The 16,343-nt window shown below is 46.4% G+C and overlaps 1 protein-coding gene across 1 annotated transcript in view; it reads right to left on the bottom strand.

The window, feature by feature from the left end:
- Positions 1 to 16,343, bottom strand: part of gpr157 (G protein-coupled receptor 157) — a 38,528-nt gene that overhangs the window by 11,167 nt on the left and 11,018 nt on the right. Inside the window, exon 3 of the mRNA XM_073032268.1 lies at positions 4,590 to 4,784. Within this exon, the coding sequence (XP_072888369.1) occupies positions 4,590 to 4,784 (195 nt within the window). The remainder of the gene's footprint in view (positions 1 to 4,589; positions 4,785 to 16,343) is intronic.

The raw sequence follows: 16,343 nt of genomic DNA, 5'->3' as shown, positions 1-16,343 counted from the left end.
ATCTGCTGGTGTAGGGAAAACCATATCTGCTGGTGTAGGGAAGACCATCTCTGCTGGTGTAGGGAAAACCATCTCTGCTGGTGTAGGGAAAACCATCTCTGCTGGGCTTTCCTCATGATGAACATCACATGCTTACCCCAGTTCAACGTACTGGTAATGGTAGTCCCCAGGAATTCGAATGACTGGACCTCAGGCACAACCTGACCATTAATTTCCAAAGGGAAGTAGGCAGGGGATTGTCGACAGAAGTCGATCATCACTCCATTATCTGGAGAGTGTTAAGTGCCCAGGTTGTTGTGAGCACACCATGCTGCAGGGCTGTCTACCTCTCTCTGACAGCAGGTCACATCATTATTAGAGATGAGACCAACTACTGTTCTGTCATCCACTAACTTTAAAATGTAATGGATTTGTCGTTTCACTGCCCTGGGGGAGGGGATAAGAATTTAAAAGCAAGGATGTAATGTGAGGCTTTGAAAAGCACTGGCAAGGCCTCAACTGGAGTACTGTGAGCAGATCTCGGACCCTTATTTAAGGAAGGATGTGCTGACATTGGAGAGGGTTCAAAGGAGGTTCACGAAAATGATTCCGGGATTGAAAGGCTTATCGGATGAGGAGCGTTTGATGGCTCTCTGAGCCCGTACCGACTGGATTTCAGAAGAATGAGAGGTGACCTCATTGAAGCCTATCGAACGTTGAAAAGCCACAGTAGAGTTGATGTGGAGAGGATGTCTCCTATGGTGGGGGAGTCTAAGACCAGAGGATACGGCCTCAGAATAGAGGGACATCCATTTCCACTGGAGATGAGGAGCAATTACTTTTGCCAGAGTGGTGAACCTGTGGCATTTGTTGCCACAGGCGGTTGGGGAGGCCAAGTCATTGGGTGTATTTAAAGCAAAAGTTGATAGATTATTGACTGGTCAGGGTATGAAGGGATACAGGGAGAAAACAGGACACTGGGACACAGAGGGAAATGGATCAGCCATGATGAAATAACAGAGCAGGCTCGATGGGCCAAATGGCCTGATTCTGCTCCTATATTTAATGGTCTAATTGGCAAACTTCCATCTCCAAAGGATATCCAATCTTACCTGGTCTCACCTACCTGTGATACCTCGTCCACCAATGTGGTCAGCTTTTTAACTGCCACCTCGATTCAGGGCAATTCAGAATGGAAAATAAATGCCAGAGTAAGTTCAAAATAAATTTATTATCAAAGTACGAGAGTGAGAGAAAGAGAGTGGATAAACGTTTGCTCAGTACTGTAGTAATTTTATGTATTGCACTGTACTGCTGCCACAAAATACCATTTCATGACATTCTGATATGAGTCTCTATTGTGAACTGAGAGAGGGAAGGCAACAGGGAGAGGGGAATTATGGTTGGGAAAAGGGGAAGGGAGAAGAGATGGAATGTGAAGGAACAGAGAGACATTTTGTATGATCAATAAGCCATTTGTTTGGAATTAAATGATCTTGCCTGGCGTCTCAGGGCTGGGTGTGTCTGCACACACACCAACCCCCCACCCCAGGCACTCCTCCTCTGCCACCTGTCCCACTACTCTCCAGCGATGCTCATTCTCAACATACTTTGCTCCCACCAGATTTACAAACGTGTTCTCCACTCCACGTTGACAAAAGCCTTAGGCCCTCGAGATATTCCGAGACCTTTGCACAGGACTGTATTTGTCAACATGGAGCAGAAAGTGAGTGGGTGTATATATAAAAAAACTTTTGCACAGGATTGTAAGATCCCAAGATTCAATTTCTTGCAGGCATTCACAGTAAAACAATAGAATCAGTGAAAAACCACACACAGAGATGGACAAACAGCCAGCAGTAGAGGCAGGGACAATAACGTTTAAGGGACATTTGGACAGGTACGTGGAAAGGAAAGGTTTAGGAGGATGTGGGCCAAATGCAGTCAAATAGGACTAACTTGGACGGGGCATCTGGGTCAGCACAGACCAGTTGGGCCAAGAGCTGTATGACTCTACTCCTGGGGGTATTTGTGTCCCTGGATCAGTGGTCCAGAGCTTCAAACCTTAACCACAAAAGGTTGCAGCCTGAGTCATGGTGGCCTGGATTGCAGAGCGGTCATTAACTGCCTGAGGTATCTCTTCCTCTTGTGAGTCACATGCAATTCCCATAGAAGTGCTGACAACAGAGGTGGGAAAAAAATGCACTTTCGGATGACTCCATGAGGTGTTCGGCAGAGAGAGGTTGCTTCCCCCCCCCCCCACCCCCACCCCCACCCCCGCCAACCAATGGGAAAAATGCTCCAAAAATGTTGCCGAGGAAATAGGAAATGTCAGCTAAAAATAAAAACACAGCCTGAGGGCCGTGAGTGAATTGAGCGTGTGTGGTTATGATCTGCAGCCTGCTGCTTGTGGGGTGGAAACAGCTGATCAGAGCCCTCAAAGACAGGATAGAATAGATGGAAGGTTGCAATTGAAGACTGTGCAGGATTTTGCCCACTGGCACTGGAGCAGTAAAGCACCCTTCACTGGAGGACACCGTTAAATCGTCATTACCCTTCACCCATCAGGCTCCTGAACCAACGTGGATAACTTCACTCACCTCAACTCTAAACTGATTCCACAACTTATAGACTCACGAGTTTCCTCAGTGGCATCCACAGACCAAATGCTTAATGGTATTGGTCCATGGCGTAGCACAGGTTGGGAACAGACAGAGAATACTGAGAACATGAGTTGTACAGTCCTTGAAAATGAGCCCATAGTACAGCGTCACTTTCAAGGACTCTATGCCTCATGTTCTCAGTATTGTCTGTCTGTCTGCATTGGCACAATCTGCCTTCTTCTGCACGTTGATTGTCAGTGTGTGTGTGTGGTTTTTCATTGAATCTATTGTACTTTGTTCCACCGTAAATACTCGCAAGACAATGGATCTCAGGGTAGTATACGGTGACGGATATGTATTCTGATAATAAATTTACTGTACTTAGAAGTATTCAGGAGGACAACAGCCGAAAATTATGTACAATTCAGCATTTGGCAATGCCTGACATTCTTAATGCCACGTCTATATGTTCCTATTCAAATGGAAGGGGTGTACTGGGTGTCCAGAGAGGGGCAGTACCTCTGGTGAAGGGGCACGTCATGTCCATCCTGGACGGTTCACTCAGCTTTGGACTCCACCAGACACTCTGCTCTCACCACTGGCTCCAAGTAGCTGTTTGCATTCAACAGTGGTCACACCTCCTGACCCTGCTTTGACAGGTGGGCCAAAGCAGGTGAGATAAGGACTTGCCTGTCCTAGCATGCAAAGTTAGCGCCAGTGGACTGGGTGGACGAGATCTACAGTGAGATCCAATGGCCAGGAAGCTGGTACTGCAGAGTGAAGAGCATGATAGAACCATAGAACATTACAGCACCGAAACGAAACAGGCCTTTTGGCCCTTCTTGGCCGTGCCGAACCATTTTTCTGCCTAGTCCCACTGACCTGCACCTGGACCATATCCCTCCATACCCCTCTCATCCACGTACCTGTCCAAGTGAGCCCGCATTTACCACTTCATCTGGCAGCTCATTCCACACTCCCACCACTCACTGTGTGAAGAAGCTTCCCCTAATGTTCCCTTTAAATTTTTCCCCCCTCACCCTTAACCCAAAGCCTAGGAGACATCATGCTCATCCACTGCAAGCAAGACAGACCCCAGTTCATGACTTTTACTCACACCACTGGATTTGGACTTCTGAGGTCAGGAGAGTGGAATTGCTTTTCCACTTTAAAAACTCTCTCTTGCAGGTTTCCTGTTACTGTCGGACATGACGGACAACTGCCAGATAATCGGAAGCTTTACGAAACAAACAGAACTTCATTTATTCAGAGAGCAGGCTAAGGGCCTTAAATCTGCCTCCAGAATGAATGAGTTGGTGGTTGTTCTATAAACAGCTTCTAGTGGTGTGGATATTTATGTATGAAATTGTGCTGTTGACACACCCTCTGGCCCACCACATCCTTGCCAAAACAAAACCACCCATTTTGTTTTTGTCTTCTGCCCTCTAGTCGGGCGGCCTTTCACTGATTCTGTTATCTTCAGTCTATAGCTTTAGAGTACGCCCACAAGAAAATGAATCTCAGGGTTGAAGATGAGAAAATCTGCAGATGCTGGAAATCCAACAACAGACGCTGCCTGGCCTGCTGAGTTCCAACAGCACTTCGTGCGTGGTGCTTGTGTATGTGACTCTGATAATAAATTTACTTTGGACTTTAATCCATATGCCTTTGGAATACAGGGGAAACCAGAGCACCCGGAAGAAACACACAGGGTCACAAATACCCCTAATGTATATGTCTCTACCCCCACTCCTTACGGGCAGCAGCAGGAATTGAACCGAGGTTGCTGCACTGTATTAGCATTACACTAACCGCTATGCTGCGGGTGCCACCCACTTAATTCTGAATTCTTACTGTTCTACCTCAATGCACTGTGTAATGATCTGACGGGTACGAACAGTATGCAAGACAAACTTCTCACTGTGTCCCAGTGCATGTGACAACAGCAAGTTGATACACAACCACAATCATCAAAGACTCGGGTCATGTGGGTCCCACCGTACTTACATGTAACATCACTAGGACTTGGTTCTGCACAGCAGCAGAATTGTAGAGCGTCAGTATGAACCGCACCGTGCTCCACATCCGAAGGAAGATGAAAATAATGGGTATAATGGTCATCTTTCGGTCAGCGATCGAAGACCTCGGGTGATATCTGGAACTGCTGATGAGGATAGGGCGATACTCTGACAGTGCTTCGTGCTGGGAAACGAAAGAAAAATATATCAGCTGGTCTGGAGGGAGGTATTGGTGTACAGTGGACACTTCACCGGTACGGACAGGGTCAAGAACACTGGAGATACCGACTTTCTTCTGTGTCAAACGATCTGTTAAATGCAGGAGGGTCAGTGCACCAGACACCCTTCACCTGTTTATCACCAACAGAGACATCGACCCAAGAGTTATTCAAACAGTTCTTATTAGTCAGAACTTTTAAAACTAATTCTCCCAGGGCAGAAGTGGTTAATACAAGGGGGCATAATTTTATGTGATTGGAGGGAAGTATGGGAGGTGGGGTTGGGATGTCAGAGATATGTTCTTTACACAGGGAATGGTGGGGACGTGGAACTCCCTGCCACGGGTGGTGGTAGAGGCAGGTACATTTTGAGCACTTTAGAGACCCTTAGGTAGGCACATGATCGATTGAGAGATGGAGGAAGGAGTTAGATTGATCTCATATTGTGGGCTGAAGGGCTTGGACTGTGCTGTAGTGTTCTATGTTCTTGTGTTCAATCAAAACCATTTCAAAGCACATAGGTTAGCTATTTGGAGTACTGTGTTTAGTTCTGGTCACCCTGCTATACAAAGGAGGTTATTAAGCTGGAAAGAGTGCGGAGAAGATTTATGAGAAGGTTGTCAGGACTCAAGAGCCTGAGTCACTGGCAGAGGTTAGCCTGATGAAAGGTGTCGGCCCGAAACATCGACTGTTTATTCATTTCCATAGAATCCTCCTGACCTGCTGCATTCCTCCAGCGTTTTGTGTGTGTTACTCGGGAGATTAAGCGTACAGTTTGTTAAGTGTATGAAAGACTGATAGCTCCTTGCCATATATCACCTGTACTCCTGTGTGCTGACAATATTACGTCAGCTGCAGGAGACAAACATACCCTTGTATAGATGGAAGAACTCCCCCGGGTTGCTCGATCCCTAGGAACCTGTGATTGAGAGAAATAATTACTCAGAATCTCAGTGCTGTTTACTGAGATCCATGGAAAATATGTGTCCAGTTAGAATTATTTCCAACAGGTTGAAAAATATCAACAACTACTTCAAAACCTAACATACACTCAACAGCCACTATACTCCTGTATCTAATGAAGTGGCCGCTGAGAGTATATTCATGGTCTTTTGCTGCTGTAGCCCGTCCACTTCATGGTTCAACATGTTGTGCGTTCAGAGATGCTCTTCTACACACCACTGTTGTAACGTGTGGTTATTTGAGTTACTGTCACCTTCCTGTCAGCTTGAACCAGTCTGGCATTTTCCTCTGGCCTCTCTCATTAATTTTCACCCACAGAACTGCCGTTCACTGGATGTTTTTTTTTGTTTATCGCACCATTCTCTGTAAACTCTAGCGACTGTTGTGTGTGAAAATCCCAGGAGATCAGCAGTTTCTGAGATACTCAAACCACCCCGTCTGGCACCAGTTAATCCATAGTCAAAGTCACTTAATTCACCTTTCTTCCTCCTCCTGATGTTTGGTCTGAACAACAACTGAACCTCTTGACCGTGTCTGCATGCTTTTATGCATTGAGTTGCTGCCACATGATTGGCTGATTAGATAGCTCCATTCACAAGGTGTGCACAGGTGTAACTTATAAGGTGGCCACTCAGTGTACCTTAACTTCAAAATAAGGTAGGGTTGAGGAGAATCAACAACAGTGGGTCAAACAATCACTTCCTGGCAGCCGAGTATACCAATATTTCTCTGGAACGATTGTGCACATCAAACCAAACAGTTCACCTGTAATTCGTTTGTTTATTTAGGGATGCAGCCCGGTAACAGGCCCTTCCAGCCCAACGAGCCCGCACCGTCCAAATAAACCATGTATCTAATTAACCTGCTAACCTGTACGTCATTGGAAGATGGGAGGAGATTGGAGCACCCAGAGAAAACGCACGCGGTCACAGGGAGGATGTACAAACTCGTTACAGAGGCGGATATTGAATCCGGGTTGCTGGAGCTGTAACCAGTATGACACTAACTCCTGAGCCACTGTGCCACCCCACATCATCCCAGATGCCTGGAACCAGGGGACCTTTCTGAGTTGTGTCTCTGGTTGGCTGGGAAGAGGCTGTGTAAGGGCATCCCATACCCCGAGGGGGCACACTGCCAAGGGCTTCCGTGTCAATCAGAAGAAGCAATCTCAGCAGGCTCGTCCACTGCGAACTGAAAGATTACAGAGAAAATTTACAAGGATGTTGCCAGGACCTGAGTTATAAGCAAAGGTTAAATAGGTCAGGACTTCACCTGGAGCATAGGAGAATGGGAGATTTGATAAAGAGGTAAACAAAATTATGAGAGGCATAGACAGGGTAAATGTAAGCAGGCTTTTTCCCCACTGAGTCTAAAACAAGAAGTTATAGAACCTTAAAGGTGAAAGGTGAAATATTTAAGTTAAGGGAAACTTCTTCACTCAAAGGGTGGTATGAATGTAGAAAGAGCTGCCAGTGGAAGTGGGGGTGGGACGGAATAAAGATGGCGCTAAACGGCAACTCCTTTGCTTGCATCTTCGGGAACAGCTCCATTTTCATCTTTAGTATCTCTACCTTTCCTGTTTAGGGTTCTTTTGAAGACCCTGACCTGGAGTTCGTGCTGACTTTGGTGCTTTGCAGGAATGGGACCTGTTCTCGGGGTTTCAGGACTGGCTGTTGTTCGGCCTGACAGTCCGGCTCGGATTTGGAAGCCTAAGATCTCAGGGCTCTGGAGACGGGTAGATCAAAGGTCGGTGTCACGGCAGGAGACCTGTGTGTCGGCAGGGAAGTCGGAAAATCTACTGCCGTGTGTGCCCAAAGACCCGAGATCTTTGCGATCTTCAAGCACAGAGCTCGAAAAAAGCGATGTAACAGACCTTTAACATCATAAACCAGCGAGTTGTTTGTTATGTCTGCCCGCTCGCTGGGAAAATGGAGACACCTCCTCCTCTCCTATTAGGGAGAGAGAGAACCTGTGGTATGTCAAATACCAGGTGAAATGCAAAGTCTTTGGGGTAACTGCAAGTCTGTGTCTTTGTTATTGCTTTGCTCACGCTTGAGTGCTCGGTGGCGGGTGCTAATGCTTTTTTTTTGCCGGTGGAGTGGGGGGGGGGGATTGTGGCTTGCTGCCACTTACGCATGGGGGAGGGGAGATGGGGGCGGCTTTGTTTAACTGTTGTTTATTCTTTGGGGATTGTTTTCAAGGATGTTTGCAAAGAAAAAGCATTGCAGGATGTATATTGCATACATTTCTCTGACAGTAAATTGGACCTTTGAACCTTTGGAAGTGATTTCAACATTCAAGAGAAGTTTGGATAACTACATGGATGTGGGGGGGGGGGTGGGTTTATGAAGGGCCATGGTCCAGATACAGGTCGATGGGACTAGCAGAACAATTGTTTGGCACAGACCAGATGGACCGAAGGGCCTGTTTCTGTGCTGTGGTACTCCAACTGGCCCTCCTCATATCTGTCAACAATGTTCGGATGAATGGTGAGTGGGGTGCAGTGGGCTGCCAGAACGGAAACCCCGGTGGAAGTAGGAGCCACAAGCCAGGAGAACACACACTAGTTGTCACTGCAGGGTGAGCAGACCCTTCAAATTCCTGGGAGCCAACTTCTCTAAAGGTCTGCCCTGGGCCCGACATATTGACGCAATCAGGAGGGCGGCGTGCCCGTGGCTGTATTTCACTAGCGGTTCGAGGAGATGTGGAATGGCAAAGTTTCTACAGAGAAACTGCTGAGACCATTCCGACTGGACGCGTCACCGTCTGGTACGGAGGGCCTGGTGCTCAGGATCGGAAAAAGCTGCAGAGGTTTGAAGACTTAGCCAGCTCCTTCGTTGGCACTAGCAATGCCACCAAGGTGAAGCCTCGACAAGGTGGCATCCATTGCCAAGGATCCTCGCCATCCACGAGATGCCCCCTCCTCATTTCTAGCATCAGGGATGAGGTACAGAAGTCTGACGATGCACAGTCAATGTTTTAGGAACAGCTTCTTCCCCCCCACCATCAGATTTCTGAACGGACAGTGAACCAACCCATGAACACTACCTCACTATTCTGCTCTCCCTTTTTGCACTGCTTATTTTTATATTCCTCGTTGTGACTTATCGGATTCTTTGTGGATGGCACTGTACACTGCTGTAAAGTAACAAATGTCACAACATATGTCAGCAGTAATAAACCTGACTCTGATTCTTCAGGGAGCCAAGTGTGGATAGCCGTTTCCACAATCTGGCCCAAAGCCTCTCGCAGTCTTGTGATGTCCGAAAGCAACTTCAGACACACAGTCACCATTCTAATCCTGGAAAGGCAGCGATCAAGTTGGACAAGGCAAGCTCACACAAGCACCAGTGTAATAGCCATCAGGAATGTGTTAGCGATGACTAAGGGACAATAATTGGACTGGGACCCACTGAACCACGGCCAGGATTCAAATAAAGGTACTTTTGTTCATGAGAGAAAAGATCAGCTGTGTGAGGTTGCAGAAATTCCTTAAAATAAAATGAACAGCTGATTTTGGTTTTCTCTCTGCTTTGTGTTAATCAGGTCAACCCTCTTCTTTCCTTAACAAACAAGTCTAAGGATCTGACTAATTCTGTCTGAACCCCCAGGATTAGCATTGCATACAATTGGGAACTTGAAAGAAAGCAACAACTTGTTTGGTTACATGTAACAACACAATTAGCAGTTTAAAAGAGAATTAAAAAGGGGAGTAATTTTAATGTGATTGGTGGAAAGTATAGGAGGAAGTTCAGAGTTTTTAAGAAACTCCGCAGATGCCGAAAATCCAGAGCAACACACGCAAAATGCTGGAGGAACTCAGCAGGCCAGGCAGCATCCATGGATGCGGATGCTGGAAATCTGAAGCAACACACACAAAATGCTGTTGCTTTGGAATGTGTGTGGGGCTTTGGCTTTCCGGCATCTGCATCCATAGATGCTGTCTGGCCTGCGTGCTGCATGCGGGGCTTTACAGTTGTTTTTAAAACACAGAGAGTGGTGGGTGTGCGGAACACCCTACCAAGGGTGGTGGTAGAGACAGCTAGATTAGGGACGTTTAAGAAACTGTTGGATAGGCACATGGATGAAAGGAAGGTGGAGGGACTGGGTGGCGGCAAGCTAAGTCTCTACCAAAGGAGGTACAAGGTGCCCCTTCCCTCTGCTAGTCTGCAGGTCATCTTTGAGAAGGGGTGGCACCCACTGAACCCCCAATCAGGGTCATGTGAAGACATGGGAGCAGGTCCTGGTAATGCAACCACTGACAACAGGCTGACAATCTCTGAAGAGTACTGATAATGGCCGGGGTCACCCGTCTTGTAAAGACACTGTCCAGAAGAAGGCAATGGCAAACCACTTCTGGAGAAAAATTTGCCATGAACACTCACGGTCGTGGGAAGACACAGCACATAACGAACGAACGAGTGGACATGGGAGAATCTAGGAGAAGTTGGGAACTGGAAGAGAACAGGGAACAGGAAAATAATTATGTGAATGGAAATGCTCTGAGGGCCAACAAATTCGCAAAGGGTTGACTGTCCTCTTCGTAGGTCACGATGTTCAAGATAGAGATTGGAAGCTATGAGGATGATTTCTTGTGGAGAATACTGTACATTCCTCCAAGCAAAGAAAACCAGTTCAGGAACACAGACAAGCTGGTCAGGATCGAAATTCAAAGTGAAGCCGAAACTCCGAATCCTCCCACAGGACAGTGTAACACCTGGAATTTTCAGGAAGGATTTTGTTAGGGAGGAGTAATTCCCTGGGAGACTGAAACGTCAAGACAGCAGGCGGTGTGTTTGCTAAATTGCTGGCTGCTGTCAGAAAGACTGTCCCTGTAATCCAGCAATCCCTCTCTCTTCTCTTTTGATGGAGAGCGAGAGCCCGTCAGTCCTCGAGACGGGGGGCTTGGAGAAGCAACATGGGAAGATTGTAACTTTAGAATAGCGAGTTACTGATCTTTGCTCTCGTTACTGCAGGAGCAACTGCTCTCTCCCTCGATGGGGGGGAGGGAGGGAGAGGGAGAGGGGGAGAGAGGGAGAGAGAGAGAGAGATGGTGAGATGCTGAAGTGCTGAGTTATGGACTGTAGTTTTGACGAACTCTGTATCAAGGTCTCTTTGGGGGGCTTTTGCGATCACTTGCATGGTAGGGGGGAGGGTTGATGCTTCTGCTGCTGCTTGTCCAAAGGGAGGGGTGGCTTCAGGACTTTGATGGTCTTATCATTCATTCTATGGGGTTTCTTGTCTTGTGGATGTCTGTGAAGAGTAAGAATTTCAGGTGGTGTACTGTATACATTCTCTGATATTAAACTGGACCTACTGAACACCATAAGAAATGGAGGAGCAAGAGAATGGATTGGACCAACAAATCACTGTAATGGGAAGTCACGAGGAACAGGTAGATCCAATCCTCTCTGTATTCATGGTTAAAGATCCACCTACCCCGGACATTCTCCCTTCTCCACCACCAAGCCTGCGCCCATCACCTAAAACCAGGCAGAATACAGAAGGGTCTGAAAGCACGTACCATCAGACACAAGGACAGCTTCTTTCCCACCGTTGTAAAACTACTGAATGTCCCCTAGTACAATAAAATGAACTCTTGACTTTACAATCTACCTCATTATAACCTTGTACCTTATTGTCTGCCTGCACTACACTTTCTCTGTAACTGTGAAACTTCGTTCTACATTCTACATTATTGATTTCCTTTGTACGACCTCAGTACACTTATAATGAAATGATCTGTGTGGACAGCACACTAAAAGGTTTTTCACATAATAAACTAATTTACCAAATAACACACACAAAATTCTGGAAGAACTCAGCAGGTCAGGCAGCATCTGTGGAAATGAATAAACAGTCAACATTTTGGGCTGAGACCCTTCTTCAGGAGTGAAAAGGAAGGGGCAAGGCACCAGAATAAAAAGGTGGTGGGAGGAGGAGGAGGCGGCTCGCTAAAGGTGATAGGTGAGGCCAGGTGGGTGGGAAAGGTAAAGGGCTGGAGAGGAAAGAATCTGATAGGAGAGGAGAGTGGACAAAGGGAAGGAGGAGGGGACCCAGGGGGAGGTGATAGGCAGATGAAAAGAGGTGAGAAGGCAGAGAGATGGAATAGAAGAGGGGTGGGGGGGGAGGAGGAAGAGAATGTTTTTTAAACTCTAAGGCGAAATTGATATTCATATCATGTGGTTGGAGGCTTCCCAAACAGAATATAAGATGTTGCTCCTCCACCCTGAGGGAAGCCTCATCTTGGCACAAGAGGAGGCCACGGACCGACATGTCGGAACGGGAATGGGAATCAAAATGTTTGCTCATCGGGAAGTTCCGCTTTTGGTGGATGGAGCAGAGGTGCTCGACGAAGTAGTCCCCCAATTTATGGCGGGTCTCACCAATGTAGAGGAGATCGCATCGGGAGCTCCCGGACAATAGATGACCTCAGCAATTTATCAAGTGATCAAATAAAAGAAACCTTAGAATACAGGCTGTAAGTTATGCTACATAAAGTTCTTTCTTCAGGGAATCAAATGCCGACTGAATTTATTTTTGATGCATTTCTACTCAAGTTACACTGTCTATTAAGTACTTGATATATTGTTAGCCCCACTCTACACAGTCAATCACAACATTAAAAAAAATAGTAAACACAGGAGACTCTACAGATGCTGGAAATCTTGGGGTACACATTCAAAACGCTGGAGGAACTCAGCAACTCAGGCAGCATCTATGGAAAAGAATAAACAACTGATGTTTGGGGTCGAGATCCTTTATCAGGACTCATTTTTAAAATATGAATCTTGTAAATCTCTTAACACTTTCTATAGCTAGGTCTACTTAAGATATTACTTTTTTTAATTGAGATACAGTACAGAATAGGCCTTTCTAGCCATTCGAAATGCTCCACCCAGCAATCCCCTGATTTAATCTGAGCCTAATCACAGGACAATTTACAATGACCAATTGACCTACGAGCCCATACGCCTTTGGACTGTAAGAGAAAACTGGAGCGCCCAGGGGAAACCCATGGAGATACGTTAAAATCTCCTTACAGATATTGACGGGAATTGAACCTGAGTCGCCTGTACTATAAAGCACTGTGCTAACCACTACTCTACCGTTATCCAGGTCAGAATAAAAATGTCTAGTCCTAAGTGGATGGGATCTTATCATACACATGAAGAGCAGGGAGGTCATCCCGGGTATCCTGGTTAATGTTTATATCTTGGTCAACATCACTAAAAGCGATTATCTGGTCATTACCAACTTCCTGTTTGCTATCAACCAATGGGCTGCTCTGTTCCCACTAATACTTCTACTTTTTGGAAGTGTTTAGTAAAAGACAGAGAGATAAGCTTTATGTATCACACGTTCATCGAACACAAGAGCGAAACACAATGCTTATTTTAACAACCAACACAATGTAAGATGTGCTGGGGGCAGCCTGCTCGTGTCGCCACACATTCTGGCACCAGCAAAGCGTGCCTACAATGTTCAGCTGAACAACATGCAGCTAACGTACAATAGCAAAACCCACCCCTTTCCTATTTGGACATTGGGCACTGTTAACGTGGAATGCTGCAAGTCCGATTCACTGATTTATTGGCGGGCGTCGGGGAGCCGCGTGGTCTCTGTCATAGTATGGACTAGGCCTCAAGCTGTGCGTTGCTCGGTTACGGTGCCAACACAGAACGCTTGCAATGTTCGGCTGAACGACATAGAGCCAACATACAACATCAGTAAAACAAATCCCTTTCCTAATCTCTCACCCACGTACACAAATGGGCCTCCAACCCCAGGTCAGGATGCATCCGGGCCTTTGACCTCCACACCGTGGGTCCAGACTCACAGTCATCAGGCCTCTGTACCCACAGAAGCAGGCCCTTCAGCCCATCAGGTCTATGCTAACCCCTGCACCCAGCTAAACAAATCTGACTTCCCTGCATTAATTCCATGTTCCTCAGGGCCCTGCTCATTCAAATTTGTGTCCAAACAGAACATTACAGCACAGTGCAAGCCCTTCAGCCCATGACGTTGTGCCAACCTTTTAACATTCCCTAAGATTAATAGGACCCTTCCCTCCCACATAGCTCCATTTTCCTACTATCCATGTGCCTCTCTAAGAGTCTCTAATGTGTCTGGCTCTACCAGCAACCCTGGCAGAGTGTTCCACGTACTCATCACTCTCTGTGTAAAAAACTTACCTCTGATAACTCCCCTATATTTCCCTTCAATCAGCTTAAAAATATGCCCTCTTCTATTAGTCATTTCCACTTGTCTAAAGCCACAATCTTCCACGCTGAGTTTTGCTACAATCACAGCTGCTGCACACGGAGTGATCTTCAATGCTTGAACAGATTCTGCAGATGTTGGAAATTTTGAGCAACACACACACAAAGCGCTGGAGGAACTCAGCAGGTCAGGCAGCGTCCATGGAGGGGAATGAACACTCGGGCAGCAGAGGAAGGGGGCAGCAGTCAGGATAGGGTGGCAGGTGGGGTCGGCGTACAAATTGGTAGGTGATAGGTGAGACCAGATGAGGGGGGAGGTAGGTGGTGGGGGCGGGGTGAAATGAGGAGCTGGGAAGCAAGAGGTGGAAAAGGTGAAGGGCTGAAGATGGTTTAACCTAATCAGAGAGGATAGTGAACCATGGGAGAAAGTGGGGAGAAGGGGCACTAGAGGCAGGTGAGGTAGAGAAGGTGTGAGAGGGGTGAATTTACAGCATTTTGTGTGGGTTGCTCCATATTTTCAGCATCTGCAGAACCGCTTGTGTATTTTTTCATTTCCCTATCTCACATTAAACACTGGCATCTTGTCCACCTGCGTAACCTTTCAACAGTCCTTTAAAGATATTTTGCACCTTTCTCACAGCTCACTATACCTACTTAGACCTGGATCACTGGCAAAATTACAAACCCTCCATCCAAAACATTGATACTAGTTCTGAATGTCTGGGGAACGCAGTCCAGGACAGTCGACATTTGACCCCCCCTCCCACGTGTGACAGTCTGCCAACCTGATAATGATCTTTTTGTTCAGTTCTCTTTTTGCAATTAAAGAATTATCCCCATTGAACTTCCCCATTCAATCACCACAAAAAGTACCCCGTTCCTTTCTTTTCTGCAAGCTTTCTCAGATGCATAAGCCACAAAGCACTCCCTGTGGTAAAACTTCTACATTCTCACCAAACAAGGAAGGAAAACCCAAATTCCCCCTGACTTAGATTGCCTTCAGTCCTGCATGGTAACACTCTGCCTGCTCAAACACTACCTTTCAGAATCTTTCAAGGCCTCTTGAAAGACCTTTCACCCAATGTTAGCAAAACCAAAGAGCTGAGGAAGAGTCCAGAGGTGCTTGAGCCAGTCGTCACTAGCCGATCAGAGGAGGAGAGGGGTCCGTAGCTGTAAATTCACATCAGATGATCTATCCTGGGACCAGCACGCAAGTGCCATTGCAAACAAGGCATGACAGCACCTCTGCTTCCTCAGAAGTTTTTGTAAATTCGGCACGTCATCTAAAACCTTGTCAAGCTTTCTAAAGCCGTACAGTGGAGAGTCGCATGACGGCCTGGTATGGGAACACCAATGCCCAAGGAAGGTTTACAGAAGGTGGTAGATAGAGCCCAGTCCATCACAGGTCAAGCCCTCCCCACCACTGAGAACAATTTCCAAGGAGCACTGTCACAGGAAAGTAGTGTCCATCATTAAGGACTCACACCATCCAGGCCACGCTGTCTTCTCACTGCTGGAGCCTTAGGTCCCATACTACCAGGTTCAGGAACAGTTATTACCCTTCAACCATCAGGCTCCTGAACCGATGTGGATAACTTCACTCACTTCAACACTGATCTGATTCCACAACCCTCTACTGACTCACTCTCAAGGACTCTACATTTCATGTTCTCAGCATTATTTATTTTAATTGCACTATTTGTCTTCTTTTGTGCATTGGCTGTTTGTTTGTCAGTCTTTGCTTATGTACAACTTTTCATATATTCTATTGTATTTCTTTAATTTGCTGTAAATTCATGTGAGAAATTGAATCTGAAAGTAACTATTGGTTACCTACAGTACTGTGCAAAAGTCTTAGCCACATATATGTAGCTAGGGCACCAAAGACTTTTGCATAGTACAGTAGTAATTTTATGTATTTCACTGTACCGCTGCCACAAAATAAATCATAACATATTATAACATACGTGAGTGATGATAAACCTGATTCTGATATGGGTCTCTATTGTGAACTGAGTGTGGGAAGGGGACAGGGAGAGAGGAATTATGGTTGGGAAAAGGGGAGGGGAAGCACTGAGAGACATTCTGAAATGATCAATAAACCAATTGCTTGAAATCAAATGACCTTGCCTGGTGTCTCAGGGCTGGGTGTGTCTGCATCTCCTATCCCGGCACTCCTTCTCAGCCATCCATCCCACACCCTCCACCCTCACTGTTCCCAACATCGTTGCTCCTGCCAGATTTACAAACTCGCTCTCCACTCCACGTTGACAATTACAATACTGTGCAAAAGTCTTAGTCACCCTTGCTATATATATTTACCCAAGACTTCTGCACAGT

Source organism: Hemitrygon akajei, chromosome 29, assembly GCF_048418815.1.
Source record: "Hemitrygon akajei chromosome 29, sHemAka1.3, whole genome shotgun sequence".
In the NCBI taxonomy this organism is placed as follows: Eukaryota; Metazoa; Chordata; class Chondrichthyes; order Myliobatiformes; family Dasyatidae; genus Hemitrygon; species Hemitrygon akajei.
Note: the sequence above shows the minus strand (reverse complement) of the source record. Positions and strands in the feature narration are given on the sequence as shown.